The 23,104-nt window shown below is 42.4% G+C and overlaps 1 protein-coding gene across 1 annotated transcript in view; it reads left to right on the forward strand.

Moving 5' to 3' along the window:
* Positions 1–23,104, forward strand: part of WDR49 (WD repeat domain 49) — a 76,583-nt gene that overhangs the window by 22,996 nt on the left and 30,483 nt on the right. Inside the window, exons 4-9 of the mRNA XM_073359476.2 lie at positions 1,282–1,722; positions 3,775–3,951; positions 5,305–5,479; positions 13,525–13,692; positions 14,186–14,334; positions 16,867–17,100. Of these exons, the coding sequence (XP_073215577.2) occupies positions 1,282–1,722; positions 3,775–3,951; positions 5,305–5,479; positions 13,525–13,692; positions 14,186–14,334; positions 16,867–17,100 (1,344 nt within the window). The remainder of the gene's footprint in view (positions 1–1,281; positions 1,723–3,774; positions 3,952–5,304; positions 5,480–13,524; positions 13,693–14,185; positions 14,335–16,866; positions 17,101–23,104) is intronic.

Below are 23,104 nucleotides of genomic sequence, written 5' to 3' on the forward strand. Positions count from 1 at the left end.
GTTTGAAAGTTAAGTGTTACTTAAAATTTTTGAACAAGGCATTTTAAGTTGTTAGTTCTCTTTTATTGGGGTAGGTAGCAGAGCAGTACCAAGAGAGGAGTAGAACAGGAAGAAGGCAGAATTGAGACCTCTCAAAGTTTTGGCCCAAGCGAGGGGACATGGGGGCATCATTTGAGCTCCCTGCCTCAGGTGCCAAAATGTTGTGGGCTGGCCCTGTCACCTCATCACCATTGCAAAGGTGCTGGTCATCCAGAACTCCTACTGCCCTCACTGTGGGCACGGTGCAGCACTTTTGAAAATCAGGCCACAAAAGTGGAGATCCCTGTTCTCCTACACAAAAGTAAAATAAAAGTTCCTGTGTCAATACAAGATAATTTGCATTCTAGGATAGAGTGTCATTGATGTGAGACATGGAAAAACAAGATAGGTAACAAAGAAATACTAATGGGATGCAAATAGGAGAAATAATTAAACCTGATTTTCCACAAAGTAACGAATTTACTTTTTCTTTTCATTTCTTTTATCTTTTTTACTTAATATAAAAACGGATGTGTCAGCATCTGCTTGTTTTTTCAGTAACTAATTGCAATAGTGAGCTTGCATGAGGTATTGCATTCAGAGCCTTTTTTAAAAAAAAATGTAAGTACACTTAATTTGATGGCATGAGCAAATGAATGGACTCAGAAAAAATTTGCAGAGTTGACTGAATGGCTCAGGAGATTAGTAATAAGATGCAGAGCCTTCCAGCCAAGTTCACCAGGTCAAATCCAGCCCAGTGACTAAAAATCACTACGATCTGACAGCTATTCAATAGTCCGTATGCAAAGAGGTTTTGGTCACAGGGGTCCACAGTTTAAAATAAAATGCACCATTGCAACTTTGTTATCAATCTCAGCAGAATTTTCTTTTGGGGGGGGGAGGTGATGGGTGATATTCATCCCTGTGCAGAGAGCCACAAGGGTTAAGTGGTGCATGTGGCCTTGTGTTTGGTCCTCTGCACAAAGGAAAATTTTATCCTGGCTGTCTAGAGAACTTTGACTCCAGGGCTGTCAATCTGGTGTGTTATACAGATATTTCATTGTTAAAATATCTACATGACCCTCTTGTGAAGGGGCAGACTCCTTTGATCAGGTTTTGTAAAATAGTTCATTATTACAAACTGAATGTGCCTTTAGATACACGGGTAAGATTACCACTTGGTCTGTGGCAAATCCATGTTTTTGCTTGTTAGCAAGGGGGCACCAGTGCAACTACTGTTGTCTCACTCTGTCCTTTTTGAAGTCTCCAGGTTTAAATGGAAGAGTGGTCATGACTAGAGAAGAGTTCACAGAGCAGATGTGTGCAGTGATCAGACCAAGTACTAAAGAAGAATTTGGTGAGATGTTTGATAAGATAGATTTGACCCGAGATGGTATCATTGACTGGGACAAAGTGACCTCTTTCATGCTCTTAGACCTTAATGAGAAGGATGAACGAATGAGATCATCAGTCATTCCCCAGTGGAAGAATCTCCGACTTCTTTCACCCATCCACAAAGATATAATTCAAAAAGTAACTTTTTTGAAAGGCTCCAGCTGTTACCTGACTGTAAGTAGAAATGGATTGCTGGGAGTCTGGGGAGAAAACTTAAAGCTACAGAGAACTCTGCAGGTTACTACAGAAGCTATCAAACTGAAAGATCTCTGGGTGACAACGCTGGTCTCGCTAGCAAATGTAAACAAGGTATAAAACCCCCTTTTTAAAAAGTCTGTTAGTACTTGTAAAATATGAAATTGATAACCGCTGAAGTTCTCTGGTTATTCGCCAGACCAGTACAGCATGAGGAATGATGAAGACTATTGCACTTTTGCCAGGTGGTGAATGTCAGCCAAAAGTGCTGGGTTCAAAGTCTGTAGAATCCCTCTTGGCAAATAAGTAAACCAGCACCCAGAAACCAGGGGAAACTAAATGCACCTCCCTGGGTGCCTTTAAGAGGCAAAACTTCCACACATTCAAACACTTAGACTGTGCAGAAACAAGGACATCTTTATTAAGTGAAAGGCACACAGTCATAAGCTTGGAAAAACATAGCAACAAAATAGATGTATAGATAAGGAGTAAAATATCCACCCCTTCCAGTAGCTTTGGCAGTAACTCTGGGTAACTCCCTTGCCACCCAGCTTACACAGTTAAATAAGGAAGTTCCCACTCATGTCATTAGGTCCTGGGGTATCTTCTGTGACCTTCAGAGAGTCAGACACCCCCTCTTTTAAATCTTATTCCAGTCCCATTCACTCTTATGGCCCACCCCAAAACTGCCATCCTTAGGTCAAGGAGAGTTTGAAAGGGCTCCCTTTACAGGGTCTTAGATCAGCTAGAAAGGGCACTGTTTAAAAGCAGTAGTATTCCCTCCCCATATCTACACCTTGCTGAGAGCTGAACGTGCTTCCTTGTTGCTTTCAACCCATGTTATCCCAAAAACTGAGAGACCATAACTAGTCCTGGTCTATACTACAAACTTATGTTGGTGTAACTACATCATTCAGGGGTATGGAAAATCCACACTCCTGAGCAGTGACACTCGCCAAACTCCTGGTGTAGACAGAGCTTTGCTGATGGGAGGGCTTCTCCCCTTAACATAGCAATTGCCTCTTGGGGAGGTGGAGTACCCATGTTAATGGGAGAAGCTCTCCTGTCAGCACAGATAGCTTCTTTGCTAAGTGCTAGAGTGGCGCAGCTGAATTGCTGCAGTGCTGTAAGTGTAGACAAGCCATATATCCCTGAACACTAACAATGGACTAGCCACATACTTTATATTAAATGAAGCTCCATGTGGTTACTTTGTCTAAGAATGATATCCCCTAATAAAGCTTAGCGACATTTGTAAAGTCAGGTGTTAAGAGGATAGCAGCTTCAATGCTCAGATACCGGTAGGATCTGTAAGAGTTTGAAAGTCAGTCACTGGATTTGCATGCGGTACATTCAGATGTGTTTTAACTAGTTACCGTATCTTTACTAGGGCTGGATGAACAATTTACACTTTTCAGAGAAATTGTAACCTTTTGTTCAGTTCCTAAATTGTCAGAACACATTGCAACTTTCTCACTTTTAATCTTTAGTCAAAATGATACATTAGATCATATTTGCAAACAAACCTTGGTTCATAGTTCATTTGCTCAGTTTGTTGCAAGTATTTGATATTAAAAAAATTGAAGCTGTTTTGATTGGACACATCGGTCACTTGATGGGGGCAGATCCCCTGCTACATTCAGCTCCCACTGGTACAACATAATGTGCAACTCTCTCAAGGAGCCAGTTATGGCTCCCTGATTCTGTGCCTTGGTCTAAGCACAGGTTAGCACAGGGATATAGGGACCTTATACTGACTGGGAATAGCCTGAACACAGAGTTTTACTGAGAGGAAGTTTCCAGACTTTTGAATCTTCCCTATCCTCGTACATTTTTGCTACCTGCCCTGGCTGGATGAGAGTAACTCTTAGCATCACGTTTGCATAATCTTAATACTTACAATTTTGAATTTAAAGTTCAGTTTTGGAATGAACATTCCTGCCAGCCAGTTTGATTGCTAGAATTCCGAAAGGTAACCTAAAGGAGTTTTAAATGTAGGCTGTAATGTTCCAGAAAATAATTGGAGATTCTTTGTTGCAAATTTGTCTTCCTATAATTTTGACCAGTTCATTAAAGATTATATATACAATCTGTCCTATATTAAAGGATATTTTAACTGCTTAATCTAGCAATGTTGTTCTACCCCTCCCCATCTCCTTCCTCCAGATAGCTATTGCTTTTACGAACAAAGAAATCTGCTTCTATGATCTGAATTCCAAGCAAGGATTGTCTTGTCAGTACAGGCTGCATGGCCTCCAGGGAACAGTGATATGTATGGACTATTGGTATAACCCTCATGATGAAAATGAAGCTATTCTAACATTGGGGGATGTCTCTGGACAGGCAAGTATGGTATAAACAAGACTAAAAGGTTGGCACAGAGAGTTCCCTATTTCTCAGCAGATAACTGTCGTTAGTGGCTGAATCATATAATTGTATCATCGTTATACTTTGTCAGATAGCTGTGCCATTTTCACCCTGGATTTGTTTGAGTAGTAACAGCAGTCTAACAAGGTAGCGACTGATAAAATCAGAAAGCCGGCCCATTCTCGAATAAAACACTAAAGTGAATGACAGTATTAAAAAAAAAAAAAATCCAAGTAGCACACACTGATACTATGCATAGTATTACATATGAAAAGGCAGAATACAGATTATAGCTATGTTACAAAATCATAGTGGTCACAGATAAAAAAGACCTCTCAGGGCATTTAGGCTACCTCCTGCCAGTGTAGAATTATTCCCTACAGTGCATTTTCTACAATTTTGTCCAGCAATGTGATTCCTACCTCCTAGCTTGAAAGATTGAAGCCACAGCTTCACTATTAAGGAGCTTCTCCTACTACTCAGAATAAATTGTCTCAGTTGCATCCCATTACTCAGCCATACACCTTATACTGCACTAAACAATCTGTTTCCAGATTACTCCTGTCAATTACTTTTAGATTTGTCACCCCCTTATTTGTCACATAGCCAAACTATACAGATTTAGCTCTTTTAATCTCTGCTCATAAGGAAATCCCTGAAGCCTTATTAAAGAAGATAACCATAGCAATGATACTGAAACTCTAATATCTGAAAGTTATGAATTTGTAATAAGGTAGAGAGTTTGTGCTGTATCAGTTTAACTACCTTGCTATCAGCAGGGATGGATACCACTTTGTACAAAAGCCCAGTTTGAGCAGCCTCAGTCAGTCCTTGACTTAGTCAACAGTGGCTTAAATCACATCAACTGGAGGAAAAAAGGCACACTCCGTAAACATAATATAAACAAGTCAAATAGCACTTTATCCTCAGGGCTTCTACTTCTATCTTCCTCCCTTGTACTTCCAAATGATTTTAAGTCTTTCAGAGGCAGGTTCTGATTACCAGGCGCTTGGCCTTTTCTTGCAGGATTGTCAAACCTGAGAAGGGGCCTGGTAAGCCAATTGGCTGGCAGAAAATTGTTATCCTGTGAAGTCCCAAGTTCATCTACACCCCCCCTTCCCGCCCTGGCCTTTATACTTGGGTTTGCCCTTATTAACTACATCCGGTGGGGGCTTGTTCCTCCATAATTGACATTTCTCCTAAATGAGGTTGCATTTGCTGTCTGCAGGCAGAGAATGTTCTTAATCTCTTCCTGCCTGCATTTGGTATGGGGTCTGTAGATCACCCCCCTTTTTTTTGTTAAATAAAAGTTCTTTCTTTCTTTCTCAGGTTCAAGCCATTTCCTTTACCACTGCTCTGATCTCTTTGTTTGAACGACCTGCTAGCTCCCCTGAAGGTGAAGAAGCAACTGTGACCATTAATTGGCAGGAGCTGGTCTCTGGGTATCACAAATGCTGCTATACGTTAAAGCACAAACTTCATTATAAAGATTGGGTAAAGCAAGGTACTGAATCTGAACAACAATGAAAGCTTAAAAAAATCCCATGCTGTAATTATATTCGTTACTAAAAGCTGATGGTCTACTTGTGTTTAGAAGCTATTGCTAATTGCATGTCTAGGGAAACTGGTACTGTATCTATAGTAATGAGTATCACTCATGCGGAGAGAATTATTTTTCCCTTGAAGGCTTACTGCTGGACACAGTTCATCTTTGCACCTGAACTCTCATGATGAGCAGAGGGAAGCAGTTGTGGTTACTAGTATCTGTGTAACTGCAGCCTGGTTCTCTTCATAATAACTATTATTTTCATGTCAAGAGGTTTGTGATGGTGTACACAGGCCTATTGGTGCCCCTTGGAAAGGATCCTGAAGCCCTGCCCCAATAGTGTCTCTGGCCAGGCCTTGCAAACTAGTAAACAGCATGAGGCACTGGGGATTAATTTCTGGGCAAGTTCAGAGACAGCACAGGGTGGTGTTACCAGCTAATTTGCTAATTAGGTACAGCTGAGACCATTTTGGCTAAGCTCCTTAAAAGACAGGAGATAATGACATACAGGAGACCAAAAGCCAGGGCAGGGAGTTCTGTGGGAAACATAGGAGCTGCCGTATATGGTGTATGCATTTTGCATGTTTTGAGTTTATGTGGAAAACTACCTGAATTGTATGGTTAAAGACTTTTGTCAACTTGGGGTGCAGTGCGATCCTGGTCCCACTGAAGTCTGTGTCAGTGCTCCCATTGACTTCAATGGAGCTAGCATATCATGTTTGTCGTTAGCTGGGGATAAACTAGAACATCCCAACTCAGGGAGCATGAGGTGTGCTCAAAGCTGTGAATTTCTTCTTTTAAAATTCTGCCTTAGTCCTGTTACAGCTTGGTGCTAGGAGTAGGGTATTGGACACCCTCTGGGCAAGAGAGGGGTATTATCAAATAACTAGTACAATAGCAGCAAGTACTGCAACAACATTAGTGGTTCTAGGAGCTGCTGCTTTAGAGGTTCACCACCCTGCCCCAATAGGGCTCTGGAAGATTACTTGGCCAAAGACCATGAGGGTCTATAGGTGACAGTATTGGGCTGAATGGGGGGTATCCTCTGTGACTCGCTGGTACAATTCTGGTCAGACCTGTTCCTCCTGAATCCCTACCACAGCTGGGAGCCTGAAGGATGGATTGGGCCTCTTATTAGATCCAGCTCAAGACTCACCCAGTTGGAGATCTATTGGACTCCACTGCACTGGAACAACAAGATGGACATTCTGACATAAATGAGCATAACTCTGGTACTATGGAAGAAGTAGCTTGTATAATAGAACACTATGTCCCAACCAACTGGCTTAACAGGCCCCTTCTCAGGTTTGACAATCCTTCAAGAAGACACCAAGCACCTGGTAATCTGAGGAATCACTGGAGTTGTCAGGGGCGTGGCTTCCAGGTGGGTGCCTGGAATCTTCACGGAGATACTTCCAAGGGATCGCTGGCTATGGTTTCTCTAGAGGATCAGACCATGGGGTGAAAGGCATCTGACTCAGTAATTTATTTTTGGTGTGTGGAACCAAGGCAGGTTAGCTGGGGTTTCCTCTAGGAGGCATAGAAATATTAAATATGAGGCCAAAGATCCTTGCAAATATACCTGCTCACTTCTTCTCCTTGTGAGATTTTGATTACAAGGATTCCTTGCCCCTTTCTGTAGATCAAACAGCTGAATGTTTGTATTCATGCACACCAGGCCTCTGTTCATTCCTGAGCAGCTATATGGACCAGACTGTGCAAACCCAGGGAGGTGTATGGGGGCTGCAACTGTCTGTGCGCCTGTGCAGGAGCTGAAAGGATGGAGAGAGTGGGCAGCTCCTTTACACTTTTCCCCCAGGGACTCTCCCATGGATCAGTCAGAATCTGGCTGTGAGTAATAAAGCACAGTCATGGTGTCTGGCTCTGGTACCTACCCTAAGAAAAGCCAGCATTTTCATTACTTCAAATCAGCTCAGTCATTTCACATTAACATGCAAGCATTTCAAAGTGTGTCTTTAAAAATCTAGTAGCCCCAAACGCTGTTTACCCCTAGATGACCCTGTTAGCTGCTGGGACTAGTAGGTGCACATAGGCACCAACTTCTCCTGGCGCCGGTGGATGCTCGACCCCCACTCACCCCTGGCCCCGCCCTGACTCCACCCCCGCCCTGCCCCAATTCCAACCCCTTCCCCAAAGTTCCTGCCCCAACTCTGCTCCCTCCCTCCCCTTTTAGACTCCTTCCCCAAATTCCCGCTCCAACCCCGCCTCTTCCCCTGAGCGCGCCACGTTTACACTCCTCCTCCTCCCTCCCACAGCTTGTTACACCGCGAGGAGTGCTGGGAGGAGAAGCGGGGACATGGCGCACTCAGGGGAGGAGGCGGAGGTGAGCTGGGGCGGGGCAGGGCAGGGAGCTTGGCTGCTGCCAATTTTTCCCCGTGGGTGCTCCAGCCCCTATTGGTGCATGCTATGTTCTGCGTGTTTTACTACAGCTCAGTGCTGATAGGAACACATGCTCTCCTGTAAAGCCCTCCCTTTGCTTCTCCTGCATTCAAGGGTGGGGAACAGTTGCAGTCTCTGCACTGAGCAGGTACATTGCTTACTCCAGGCACCCCAGCACTGGACATCACTCTAATGGAGCAGGGATCAGGCAGAGCCTATTGCCCCACCACTCCTACAACTAGCCATACAGAGTGGGCTGAGGTGGGGGCAGGGGGGAGGCAGGCTGTACAATGTGCACTCTCCCCCTCTGTAGGATTGACAGTTAGGAACTGTGCCTCCCCCAGGTACAATCCCTTCCTGAGCATCCCTGGGGCAGGTGTGGCTCTGACCTGCTTCCTGCTCTGGCCTGAGCCTAACTGCCACAATTGGGCCCGCAGGGAGAGCGAGTGCTTTTTGTTTTTAACTACATAAATTCTGAGAGAAATGTGAAATGTACACCGATCTAAGTAACTGCAAATCAGGCATTTAGGTCTGCTTTTTATTGATGTGGGATGCACGAAGCATGAAAGATAGATCAGCGGGGTATTATAATGAATGCCCCTCTAGAGTGCTGCACAAATTCAGCATTTAGGGCAAAGGCAGTAAAGTCATACAACATTCTGATCTAGTTCCAAATGGATCCCATTAAAGGGAGTTTATTGCATTCTGAGCTGTAATATCTCGTTTTCTTACATTGGCAAAGTAAGCAGTTTTGCAGTTTGAGACTTAGAACACCTAGTGGTGTCTAGAAGGACTTTTCGCTCTATCCACACACACAAATGCATCGTGCGAGGGCACAGATCCTGGCGCTCCATTAAGGAAACCTATTTATCCAGATGGATTTATGGCATGGATTTCCTGATGTGCTCATCTGGGCCATACATGGGGAGACTACATAGTTGGTAGTGCCCAAAAGTACCTTCCAAAAAAGTGTCCCAAAGCAGCTCAGGCTTCTTATTACTAGCCTGTGTCATCTAGTGCAACTCCCAGCACAAGTAAAGAGCTCCTCTACCCTGTCCTACTGAGTGTTAAAACCATACTACTCTTCAGTATGACCTGCGATGGCATCTGAATGACACCTCCAGGTAATTCTTGGGTTCCTCTTCCTCATCTCTTCTTCATTTCCTGTGCTGAACTATTATGTAGTGCTGCGTTGAACCCAATGTACATGCAGAACTAAATCTTGAGGTGCCTGAGCACCAACAACTCCCATTTTAAGGTGAATAGCTTGCAAAAGCACTTCATAATTCTTCTGGATCAGCTATATGAGATCAATGCAATAAGTAACATTAGTGTTTACTGTTCCATCACCTCAATGACCACTTCTTAGGTCTCTTTGTAATAAACTTGTATTTTCCTTTTTCTGTTGTCAAGCCAGTATACTTGATCTTGGGTCCTCACTGACAAACTCCAAATAATTTCTCCTCTTTCTCTTTGTTACAACCCCTGAAGGACATACAAACCACCATAAGAAAGATTCTTTGCAACACCTCTTCAAAGCTTCTCATATCTGATGAGTTCAGCTTCTCTTTAAGGTTGCATCTTGGAATCCTTTTTGTAGCCCTTCCTGGAACTACTTTCATTTTACTGAGACCCCTTTATTATTTTGGCATTCAAAATAGCATAATTAGCTGGTTTTAGTCTTTCTACCTAGGCCTACTGAAGTCAATGGAAAGGCTCCCGTTGGCTTATCGGTCTTTGGATCAAGCCCTTACTAAGGCTTATGGGTGAAATTCACTCTTGTGCAGAAGGCTAGTTCAAGGTCAATGCACTACTTAATTCCTATTTTGAGGATTTAAGTGGTGTGTAAGCCTTGCCTTGGGCCTTGCTTAGGGGTGAATTTCACTCTATTTGTTGGTTATCATACAATCCCTGGCTAAACAATTTCAGTTCAAAATTCACCCACTTCCTAACTGCTCCCAATCTATGGTACTTTCCCCTGGATTTTGAGTAGCTCATATAATTCTCTTCAAGAGTCAGAATTTTTCATTTCTATTTTTTCTTTTCCAGGAAAAAAAAATCTAAACCCTTCTGGCAGAACCATTCATGGAGCACTGTAATAGAAGTAATTCCATCTTTACAGAAAGGATTTTTCTCTCTTCTCAGATTGGAGATGTATAATTTTGCATTTTGAATGGAGAATATTTCAGATGTGGTATTAAATGACCTTGAAATACTATCAAGGGGAGGTAGCTGGAGGAGGAATTACACATACTCAAGGGGCTTTAAATAAGTGAGAAGGCCATTGTTACTAACAAGTGGTTCATATATAGAAGGGGAGATGATAGAATACAAGAAGCCTCAATGCAGTGCAATATGGATAGATTCCAGACATACCTGAGTTACCACAAGGACAAAAGAAGTTAAGGGGGAGGGGGGGAAGAGAATAGAGGGAATAAATACAAGCTCAGCATTTCCAAATGATGTTGGAGCCTTGAGACCATGAATGTGTTAAAGTTGAGAGGAAAATAACACAAGAAACAGCATAACTTATAAAGGCAGAGATAGTACCTGAGACCTTGATAAAACACTTTATAGATAGCCAATGTCATTTAGATGTCCTGTACTCTCTGTCCTTTATTTGTCTACCAAGGCTAAAGTTACAGATTTGGGGAGAGAATAGATTGGTAAACTCACAGTACAGGGAAATGGTTTATTCAACGTGTGGGAACTTCAGATAAAAGGCAAATATATATAGGGTTTTTTTTGGTTTTTTTTTAAAGATGGGATTTAATCAACTTACATGAAGACTTGAAAGAATAGTGATAAGTTTTCTTGTCTACTGTCATTCATAAGAAAGGGCTATAGTTCACTGAGAAGGATGCAAATACTGCAGCAAAATGATACTTTCTGAAAATAACTGGAAGTAATTTTGTGGCAATACAAACAGTGTTACAATGGAACAGGAGGTGTTATAGAGAGGGGAAAACAAAGTCTAGGGTCCCCATTCCACAGTCCTAATGCAGGCAAACCCTCATTAAAGTCCATGGAATTTTTGACAGTACACTTGTGCACAAGGAGGTAGATTTTCAAAAGCACAAGTAACAGTTAGGCACCTAACTCCCAAGGACTCTCAGTGTGATGTAGGTGCCCAACTGCCATTTGTGCACTGGAAAATCTCATCTTTGGTCTGAAAAACGTGCATGAGTGGGGAAAGGTGAAAGACGTTACATGCTTTCTTGATGGGAAGGAATATTTTGGGCTTGTTGAGGTTCCTGTTGAACAAAACATAATGAAAATTTACTCAGAGTATTCAAAATCTGTTGGTAAATACAATGGTGAGAAGGGGCATGGTTGAATTGCAAAAATGTTAGGAAATATTTTAGTGAGAAAGGCAGTAATGGTAGATCCAGGAAAGGAGTGGGTGTGCCTTTCCCCACTTCCCAGATGGGAGCAAAATGGCAGGAATCCAGCATAAACTGAGTCATGGGAGCTGGATGAAGGGGAAAGCTTCTCCAAGGAAGGCTCCATCTTGCCACAAAGCCCCTTTGCCCTTTGTAACATGGAGTGTAGCATTGTGTGGCCACAGAGTGTGGCCTGGGACATGAGTTGTGAAATGCTTGCTCAGCATGGCGCATTCCCCTTTCAGAACAGTGATTCTTACCCTAAAAAAATCCATCTGAACAAGCACTAACTCCCTCTTCCTGGCTTTTGCAGAACACACATGAACTGTAGTTGCCTGGGGGAGCAGGACAGCAAATCACAGTGTGGCTTGTTGCCATTGCTGAAAGGACAAAACAGAGGGGCTCAGACCCACATAGGAAACTGCATATGATCTGAGATTCACAAAGTCTTAAGTGACAATTCCAGAGGATCTTTGACTCCTCTTAAATTTGCTGGTCCCATGGGATCGTGCACTTTGCTGGCTGTTCTACAAAAGCTACTGGACCCTGGAGAGCCACGTGACACTATTTGCAAAGATGAACACTTATTACAATAAAAGGGATTCCTTAGTCAAAGGTGCATCAATGAGAATGGAAAGTAGAGGTAGCTGTGGGTCCACTTTCTGTCAGTTATAATTTGTGATACTGCCTCTATTGTGGGGCTATATTCTGCATTTGCAAGGACTTGCTGATCTAATTAGGTCTTTTAATAGGTCACTAATTTTTCTGATAATATCAGAGGGTAATGTTAGGATTGTCCATGTTTGTGAATGGAATAAAATTGTTCATCACGCTTATTGGAAGAACACTTTGGGGTCAGATCCTTACCTGGTGTAAAATAGGGTAATTCCAAATGAAATCAATAGAGCTATGCTAATTTATAGCACCCGAGGATCTGGACATAGAGAATATTTCCAAGGACAAAGCTACTCGTTGCAAAACATTTGGAAATAAAATTACTTTTTTTCAATGCAGATTCAGATATTTTCATGGCCATATTTTGATTGTTTCCACTCCCTAACCTATGTTTGACACTAAGAAGTCCTTTCTGTCTTAATCTGCCCCTTTTTCTCCTTCTCCATGCAGATAAGCATTTGAATTTGCTACATACTTTGATGTTATGGAAATTCCTTTACCCTCACCTTTTAGTCAGACATTCTTCAAGGAGCTTGACTTACAATACAATTTAGTCAGAAACAAGTTTGTTTTTGTAACAAACTGTGCAAATCACTGAGCTCCTGAAACATACAACATTTTATTCCCGCAAAAGTCACTTATAACCTCCAGATTCAAGTCCTAGGGCAACACTCTGAGTTTAAGATTTCCAATTTGTCTTTCCTGATGGACTGCAGAGCAAGAATTGTAACAGTATTTGAATGTAAAGTGGAAATATAACAAAGTAATTTCCCAGATATTTGCACTTTTTGATCACACAGTAATTAGACTGTAGCATTGCCATGTATTTGTGTAGGAATAATTGTTGTATAATGTGGACTTTAGATTTCAGTATCGCTTTACTGAATAAAGAATAACTAGCTTAGTAACATGGGGTCATATTGTGTCGCCAGTTTTATATCCAACCTCCTCAGGGATTAGAAACCAGTGGCAAAGCTCTGTAGTTCAGAAGGGATTACTGCAAGGAGAGTTAGTTGTTACCAGTATATAGGATATGGTATGTATGGTTCATTAAGTCTCTATACCAAAAATGTAAATGAGACTTCATTGTATCAGCAAAGCAGTGTGATGTATTTTTACCATGCTTCTGTTAGATTTCTTGCTTGTCCAATTACAAAGTATTGAACGCCCTCTAATACTGCTGAACTTCATGAGAGATGAAGCCATTGAGCACTTTATTAGACCCACGCTGTATATTGTATGTCCTTGACATCTAGGGACTCATCCCTGAATTGTGCTGAGAACTCTGGCCACAATCCAGCAAAGCACTTACGTGTGTGAGCAGTCCTGGATCAGGTCCAGAGTGCTCAGCACCTTGCAGGATTGAGCCGTGTGGGCCTGATCCAAACCCCTTTGAAGTCAAGGTTAGTTTTCTCCCTGACAACAATTGTTTTTTAAAATTAGGCTTAGATTTAATATACCTTGTTCTTTATGAAACTAGCTCTGATTGGATTATATTAAAAGAAATCAATTCAAGGCTTCTCTCTTTCTTTTCTCACCCATTAGTTGCATACAGCTCTTCTTTTGATGCCTTTATTTCCAGTACAACCAGTAACGTTAACACATTGGTGCTGGCTTGGAGAGAAAAATTAAAGCCTCGTCTTAAAACTACATCCTTTGACATTGCCCGGGGAATTAATGCTTTTGACTTCCACTCTCGACTCAACTTAATCGGTATGTTTTTAAAAACTGACTAATTTATGTTCTATAGTAAAACCTAAGGGGCTAAGAAAACTGTATTCTGTATGTGTACATATATAGGCATTTTCTTCCTTTGTATGCATTCTGCCTGCAAAAGTGAAAGACCGAGTCCTAGTGTTTTATATTTATGTGATGATGTTTTATATTTCTGGCTTATGAAGTGGAAGACAAATTAGCTGGGGGGAAGGGCATGAGAGAAATTTCTGCTCAAAAAGTGCAAGTTTAGGGAAGTTCTGAGTAACTGCAGATGCGATTACAATGGAAACTGTTCTGCATTATTAATTATTGCAGTCACTACCGTTCTCACATATTCACTGGTAACATAAACAAACACATTCTCATTTAGCAAAGCCATTATCACTGTGTATTTCAGAGAGATGGCAGTTTCTTTACTATTAATTGAAATAAAATCCCCTTTCAAGAGTACTTTTGGTTTTAATGTATTTTGCTTTATGATTGTGAACAGCTACTGCTGGCATCAATCACCGAGTTTGCCTCTGGAACCCCTACGTCACGTCGAAACCTGCTGGAGTTCTTCAAGGCCATTCAGCCAGTGTAATAGCTGTTCAGTTCATTACTGAACGAAAACAGCTTTTCAGCTTCTCGGAGGACAAGGTAAATATAGAAACTGCCTACAGGGCCTGATCTGCAGTCCCTGCATTGACAAACAGAACTGGATCCACAGGGCCAGATTTTCAGGTGTTGAGCACACACAAGTGGAGCATTTTCAGAAATGCGCCAGCAGCTCCCATTGTGACATGATTAAATTTTCAAAAAAAGCTCCATACCCAACATATGAGAATCTGGCCATTTATCTTGCTGCTTAATTGAGAGCTGAGGTCTTCTGGAAATATGACCCCAGTTGTGGATGCAAAACTTTCTTGAAAATATGGTCCATAGTGTGTCCTAGTGCTGGTCTCCACTAGAAAATTAGGTCGAACCAGCCATGTCACTGAGGGGTGTGAAAAACTCACACTCCTGAGTGAGGTAGTTAAGCTGATCTAAGCCCCTATGTAGACAGCACTAGGTCAAAGGCTGAATTCTTATGTCAACCTAACTACTACCTCTGAGGGAGGTGGATTACCTATGCCAATGGGAGGTAGTGTCTATGCTCTCAGGAAGCTCTCAGCAATCGCCTTACCCATCAGTGTAAGGAGTGTCCACGCTAAAGTAAAGTGAAGTAGTGTCCATAGCTGCAGCTGTGCCGCTGTAGTGTTTTAAATGTCGACAGGCCTTAGTTTATTTTCACACTCAACATTTCTCTAATGCTAATTTGAGACTGTGATCCAGGTTTGTCATTATAAGGGCAAGAAAGGACTTGCTGATCAACACCTGAGCAGAACAAGTGAGGCCAGCACCAATATTAAACACCACTGTATGTCTTTCAATTGCAGTGTTAAAATTGTGTTTTCTCTTTAATTGCTAAACCCAGAGCAGTGCATGCTGTTCTTGGCATTAGTATGAATCTATTTCACTCTGATGAATGCATGGTAATCTGAGTCTCTATGTCTATATAATAAACAGAAAGCCCCCTCTGCTACAAAGAGCACTCTCTGATTTACTGCCAGCAGAAACCACAACAAACTTTTTCCATCCGACGTTATGTGGGATGAGAGGGATGCAAAGAGGTAACATTCACCATTTTAAAAGGCGGAATTTTGACAGCACAAGAGAAATTCTGAGTCACTGATTGCACCATGTGTTGTAATGGATAAGTCATGGAGATAGAGTGGGCTTGTTTTAAACCAGCACAAAGTCACATGTTTTAACACTTTTAATCAATGTATGGCTTGTGAATTGAGCTGTGTTCACAGACCTGGAGACAGAAGCCCCATATCCATAGAACAGATTCAGTATGGGAATACTCAGGATTCCAACTAGGATTTACCAGACTGGGTTAAGATGGCAGCTATCGCTCCATGGCTACTCATTCTCTCCCCAGTAGACTTGTTTCTTGCTTGTCTCTGTATAATCTACTTGATGCTTCTGCCTACCCACTCTCCGGTAGTGTTCTGGGATTTGCCACACTGCTGTGACCACATTTAAATAACTGGGTCACCCAATGCTTGGGATTCTTTAAATAGATGAGAACTGGTGTATGCAGAGACCTGTAGGCTCATTGAGTTTGGATGTACTCCTAATGACTATAGCTCTGGAGAGGGGCTTTAACTTAGCACATTTGTAAGTCTTTGCTTCTGGTGAGAAACCTGGTGTAAAAAAAGAGCCAGGTTAGTGAGGCACACCAAGGGAAGTGCATTGGCAATGCTGTTTGAAGAAGCTTGCATAGCAACTACTTCTCTGCATCCACTTGCTGATATATTGCTGCTTTATGCTTTCAAGAAAGCTAAAAAATAGCTCCCTTTTATCCTCCTCCAGAACGGGCCATCTCTTATTCGCTATAGCTGTTGTATATTTATAACGAGCCTTTACAGTCTACCAAGTAAATAATGGCATAAAAATTACCTTTTTATTTATACACACAACAGACCATAACATTTGCCACTAAGCTGTTAGTCTCTTGTGTCAACACTCATACCATTCTATAAGAGAGATTTTTATTGTAACTTTTACTAACCTGCCTTAGTGGATCCAAAGCTCATATATATCACTTCTAACTCCCTGGGGACACTAGTAAAATATAGACACAACAAGGTTGATGTTTCAACCTTGTTCTGACTATTCTGACTCACTAATTGTTTTTCTAAGGGTAACTGCCAGAGGCTTTTAGATTCTCTTCTCAACTGCACCCATATAAACCAGGAAACCAGTGGAGTTACAGTGATGTAAAACCTTGGACAAGTCACTTCACCGCTGTTTCCACTCCCCCCTTTCTCTGTCTTGTCTGTCTAGACTGAAAACTCCTCAGCACAGAGGTTGTCTTATGTGTTTGTACAATGGCTGGCACAATAGGGTCCTGACCTTGGTTATAATACAAATAACAATAAAACAAAATACTCACTGATAGCTTTTGTAAAATAAACTGAACAAAGATGGCCTCTTTCATCTTGTATTTGGTGGTAAATGTTAATCAGGCAAATGAAGCAAGCCAGAGCTATCACTGCAATAACTAATGACTGCAATGCATTCTGAAACAAAACAAACAAAAAAAGCAGATAATGTGTGATTTCTTCATCATTATGTGCACAGGTGTTAAGGCTCTGGGATATTCAGCATCAGCTGTGCATCCAGAGGATTGTGGGCTCATTTCCAAAGAGTCTGGACTTCCAATCCACCCTTTATTTTAATGACGCTCACGGACGGCTTTTTATCTCATTTAATAACCAGCTGATGTTATTGGAAATGAAGCAGGAAACCGGCAGAAAGGTCACAAGTCATGGGAAAGCAGTTACTTGTGTTCTTTACAATTCAGTTTTTAAGCAGGTAAATGGGGGAGAAATAAAGAACCTTTCTGCATTTTCGTGATAAGGAACTTGAAAATGTGTATTACTACAAGGTGATTTTCTTAATTTGATTTCAGAAGGTTACATTAGAGATGGAGAGACCATTTACTTTGGAAAGAAAATTATCTCATACTAAAGCATGCTAATTACAGTCTTTGTTTGACTTTCCTGCAAAGGACAGTGGGTATTTTAGTATCCCAACAGTTTAATTGAACTAGTAAACTACCTGTTTTCTTTAAACCTTCTATCACATTTGAACGATAGAATCATCTGTGGTTTGGTTTCCAATAAAGGTTCAGTGTTAAAAAGTGATATCAGATATCAGGATACCCAACAGTTCTAAGAAACACAGATGATAAAAATAAAACCACTATTGTGAGATGGTCTAGGGTTATCTCTGATGTAGGTTAGTCCTGGTATGACTGCCAATTGCAAATGAACTTAATTATAAAATTCTTCTTTATAGCCACCTTGCAGTATCTCTGAGGATAGTTCTGAAATATGCATGAATTGTAATTAGTGAAGATTCATTTTCGCTAGAAAATTTTACACAAGTGGCTTACAGTGGCAGACCTGGATGTATTCATAATAAAATGATTCAGTTAAATGTAATACCACTTGGTATGCAGTGAGAGTGTTGTTTGTCTTCACAGTACTTTAATGATGCACTGCAGTCTTTGGTATCAGAGCACTACCTGCATCTCAATGAAGAGCCACAGTTACTATACAGGGAAATGTCTCTGTGATAGATTTTCCTGAGCTCTGCCCAACCAGCCCCTTTTATCTATAGATTGAGATTCAGCTAAGGCAAACCTCAGAGCATATAGTGGTCTGATATGGGGTATCAACAGATCATCATGGTTTTTGGTGGTGATTTGTTTGGTACAAATGAGCATTTAAAGCATGGTAGCAGTAGCCTGACTGATTAAAAGAAAAAGGAAAAAAAACCAGCTTTCCTGCATGCTGTCAAAGAAACAACCATGCTGTAAATTAAACAACAAAAAACATCCCACTTTGATGGAACAGACCCTAAATTTACATTAAAAATAAGTGTTTCCATTTGTTCAAGCTTTAGAAACTCACCCATCTAAGGGAATGTAGTTTATTATATTATCACTAGGGGACTATTGCTGTATTCCTCTTCCGCTAAAAGCTTGTGTGTTTAGGAAAAGCCCCTTTACATACAATTACTTTTTAAAATGCCACTCATGGGACCAAAGTTCGTTTCGAAATCATTGTATTTTATGCCAGTCTAATTCAGCTGAATTGGATAATTTAGGGAGCACTTTAATTTTTTCATTGCAAAATATGGAGAGTATTTAGATCAGCAAGACTAGTTTATGAGATGGGTACTGGAGAGTTCCTTCCAGGCACTAGGAGTTAAAGTGAAGCAGGATAACCACTTATGGCCTGACTCTGTGATCTGTAGTATGGAAGTGGACTGTGGCGCAGGTCTGAAGCCCTGCTGAAGTCAGTGGGGCTTCATGTGGATTCAGCAGTATACTAGGCACAGTGAATTGCAGGATTGAGACTTTAAGGTAGTGGGAGCCCCCGTCACACCTTCTTGTGCTGTAATCCATTTAGATCTCACAAGCCAACCATGACTGGACTGGGTCAGCAGAATTTGGCTGGGCAAGGAAGGAATAGTCTCAGTTGATGGTCCTTGAACCAGTGCTGAAGCAATACCTCAGATTGGAGTTAGGGCGAAAGGTGCTTTGCTTTAAGATGCGAAACTGATGTCCTGACCTCTTGTAATCACTGGAGAGCTTGCGGTGCTTTTTGAAAGAGTAGGATTTTTAGGCTGGGTGTCCAGGCCAGATTCCAATTCTGTTCATTGCATTCTGCCTACCTAAATCCCTCTTGCATTTCCACTTGGCTGACATATTCTTCATTTCATTCATTAAACAGTTGTGCATTGTGGCTGTGTGTTGTTAAAGAGGGGACAAGTTTTCACCCTTGAGGTAGCTGCATTTCATTGAGGAATGATGGGATCCCTGTATGTTTAAGTTTCCAAAGCCATTTAGGACATGGTAAAATATTGTAATATAGTTTTTTATTATTAATAAAAATACTGATTAGCCCAGGCCCTAGCAGAGCTTGTGTCCCATGACATTGCTAGAGTGGCTGATGAGACATACCAGCTGCACTGGCTCTGGTGAAAAGGAGTGCCGTGGAATTCTCTGTGTACTAGGCATTGAGCAAGGCAGGGAATCAGAAGTGGGGGCGGGGGGAGCAGCGGGTCAGAGAGAGAGAGAGAGAGGAGGCATTAGAAAAGGATAGATAGAAAGGGAAGAAAGGTAAGCAGCAGGATACAGACCCTGGACTTCAGGAAAGCAGACTTCGACTCCCTCAGGGAACGGATGGGTAGGATCCCCTGGGGGACTAACATGAAGGGGAAAGGAGTCCAGGAGAGCTGGCTGTATTTCAAAGAATCCCTGTTGAGGTTACAGGGACAAACCATCCCGATGAGTCGAAAGAATAGTAAATATGGCAGGCGACCATTTTGGCTTAACGGTGAAATCCTAGCGGATCTTAAACATAAAAAAGAAGCTTACAAGAAGTGGAAGGTTGGACATATGACCAGGGAAGAGTATAGAAATATTGCTCGGGCATGTAGGAATGAAATCAGGAGGGCCAAATCGCACCTGGAGCTGCAGCTAGCAAGAGATATCAAGAGTAACAAGAAGGGTTTCTTCAGGTATGTTGGCAACAAGAAGAAAGCCCAGGAAAGTGTGGGCCACTTACTGAATGAGGGAGGCAACCTAGTGACAGAGGATGTGGAAAAAGCTAATGTACTCAATGCTTTTTTTGCCTCTGTCTTCACTAACAAGGTCAGCTCCCAGACTGCTGCGCTGGGCATCACAACATGGGGAGTAGATGGCCAGCCCTCTGTGGAGAAAGAGGTGGTTAGGGACTATTTAGAAAAGCTGGACGTGCACAAGTCCATGGGGCCGGACGAGTTGCATCCGAGAGTGCTAAAGGAATTGGCAGCTGTGATTGCAGAGCCATTGGCCATTATCTTTGAAAACTCGTGGCGAACAGAGGAAGTCCCAGATGACTGGAAAAAGGTTAATGTAGTGCCATTCTTTAAAAAAGGGAAGAAGGAGGATCCTGGGAACTACAGGCCAGTCAGCCTCACCTCAGTCCCTGGAAAAATCATGGAGCAGGTCCTCAAAGAATCAATCCTGAAGCACTTACATGAGAGGAAAGTGATCAGGAACAGTCAGCATGGATTCACCAAGGGAAGGTAATGCCTGACTAATCTAATCGCCTTCTATGATGAGATTACTGGTTCTGTGGATGAAGGGAAAGCAGTGGATGTATTGTTTCTTGACTTTAGCAAAGCTTTTGACACGGTCTCCCACAGTATTCTTGTCAGCAAGTTAAAGAAGTATGGGCTGGATGAATGCACTATAAGGTGGGTAGAAAGTTGGCTAGATTGTCGGGCTCAGCGGGTAGTGATCAATGGCTCCATGTCTAGTTGGCAGCCAGTGTCAAGTGGAGTGCCCCAGGGGTCGGTTCTGGGGCCGGTTTTGTTCAATATCTTCATAAATGATCTGGAGGATGGTGTGGATTGCACTCTCAGCAAATTTGCGGATGATACTAAACTAGGAGGAGTGGTAGATACGCTGGAGGGCAGGGATAGGATACAGAGGGACCTAGACAAATTGGAGGATTGGGCCAAAAGAAATCTGATGAGGTTCAATAAGGATAAGTACAGGGTCCTGCACTTAGGATGGAAGAATCCAATGCACCGCTACAGACTAGGGACCGAATGGCTAGGCAGCAGTTCTGCGGAAAAGGACCTAGGGGTGACAGTGGACGAGAAGCTGGATATGAGTCAGCAGTGTGCCCTTGTTGCCAAGAAGGCCAATGGCATTTTGGGATGTATAAGTAGGGGCATAGCCAGCAGATCGAGGGACGTGATCGTTCCCCTCTATTCGACATTGGTGAGGCCTCATCTGGAGTACTGTGTCCAGTTTTGGGCCCCACACTACAAGAAGGATGTGGAAAAATTGGAGAGAGTCCAGCGAAGGGCAACAAAAATGATTAGGGGTCTGGAACACATGAGTTATGAGGAGAGGCTGAGGGAGCTGGGATTGTTTAGTCTGCAGAAGAGAAGAATGAGGGGGGATTTGATAGCTGCTTTCAACTACCTGAGAGGTGGTTCCAGAGAGGATGGTTCTAGACTATTCTCAGTGGTAGAAGAGGACAGGACAAGGAGTAATGGTCTCAAGTTGCAGTGGGGGAGGTTTAGGTTGGATATTAGGAAAAACTTTTTCTCTAAGAAGGTGGTGAAACACTGGAATGCGTTACCCAGGGAGGTGGTGGAATCTCCTTCCTTAGAAGTTTTTAAGGTCAGGCTTGACAAAGCCCTGGCTGGAATGATTTAGTTGGGGATTGGTCCTGCTCTGAGCAAGGGGTTGGACTAGATGACCTCCTGAGGTCCCTTCCAACCCTGATATTCTATGATTCTGTGAGATAGAAACTGGCAGAAGAATTCAAGAAGAGAAAGGCATGGCCAGAAAAGATGGGAGGAGTGAAATAATGAGAAGTAAGGTTCCATGAGAAAAGGAAGGCGGAGGAAGAGAAAAATCTCTGTTCTAACAAAGGGCTTTGTGAAGGACTTCAGTCGTCTTTGTATTTCCCTGTTGAAGACCACAGTTGCTGGGCCCAGCTGCTAAACAAGTCACAGTGATATGTATCCACCACCTAGCTTTAGGGTGCATGTTTTTCAAAGAAGCAGTATGGGATGCTGGAGGCTGTGCTAATGAGCAGCACATGTTTTCAGTGACGTTATTAATTTTAAAGGCTTCTGTGAGCCATGAGAAAGGGAGACAGAAGAGAAGGGAGGTACATTCCTTTAAGATGCAGGCATTCTGGAAAGCTGATGTCTAAGAGATAAAAGTGTGGCTCATATGTACACTCACTTCAGGAATGGTAATAATACTTGATACATCATATTTTTGGAGCACAGAACCACCCTTAATCCTCATAACAACCCTCTGAGGTAGGTAATCTACTTTCCCTCTAAGTGTATCTAATTCCAAAATACTTATTACAAATTAAATACCAATAGCATAGACAGAGTGATGCAAAATGGTATATGCCAACCAGAAAGGGGGAGCAGTGTAGTTTAATTGGCTGGGTCACCGGTCTGGAACTCAGGCAGGTATATGTTCTGGTCCTAGTTCTGCCATGAACCTGCTGAGAGATCTTGAGCAAGTTTGTGTTTCTGTTGTAGAGCTTGTCTACACAACAAGTTACTGTGCAGTAAGCCAGGGTGTGAATCTACAATGCACCAGATTGTCCTGCAGTGACATTCTGTCTGGATGCTGCTATAATGCAGTGATAGTCCCAGAGGATGCTTTCAAAAAGTGGTAGTAAAGAGTCATTTGGAACAGTGAGAGAGAGCACAGCATGAGAGCGACTCCTGGTGGTTAGAGCTCTCACCTAGGATCCAGTTTCCCTGCTCCATTGTCTCTTTAATTATTTAACCAGAGTCCAACATCTTCAACAAGAGAGACTAAGGGAGCTCCACATCAGACTATGCCATATCCCAATGGTTAGAGTGCTCACCAGAGAGATGGTAGATCCTAGTTCAAATCCCTTTGCCCCCTGGGTGGAAGGGGGACTTGACCCAGGGTTCCCCCACATCCCAGGGGAATACCCTAACCAGTAGGTTAAAATTATGATGGAATTCTTCCTCCTGCTTCTCACATCTTGCTAAAATGGCTTAGGCACCTAACTCCAAAAAAGGGTTGCCAGCTGTGACTCGCAAGCACAGCTAGGTACCTCCCTGCAGCATGGACTTAAGTACCTATCTCCATGAGAGGGGTGGCACTTAGCATGCACCACTCTGGTTGGCGTCTTCCATTGATTAGTATGCTGGCTTTAGTTCATTGCAGATTACGGCGCCTATGTCTTCTCCTTCATTGTATAGGAGCTTAGGCACCTAACACAGTATTTGTGGATTGCAGTGA

The sequence above is a fragment of the Lepidochelys kempii genome, chromosome 9 (genome assembly GCF_965140285.1).
Source record: "Lepidochelys kempii isolate rLepKem1 chromosome 9, rLepKem1.hap1, whole genome shotgun sequence".
NCBI classification, from domain to species: domain Eukaryota; kingdom Metazoa; phylum Chordata; order Testudines; family Cheloniidae; genus Lepidochelys; species Lepidochelys kempii.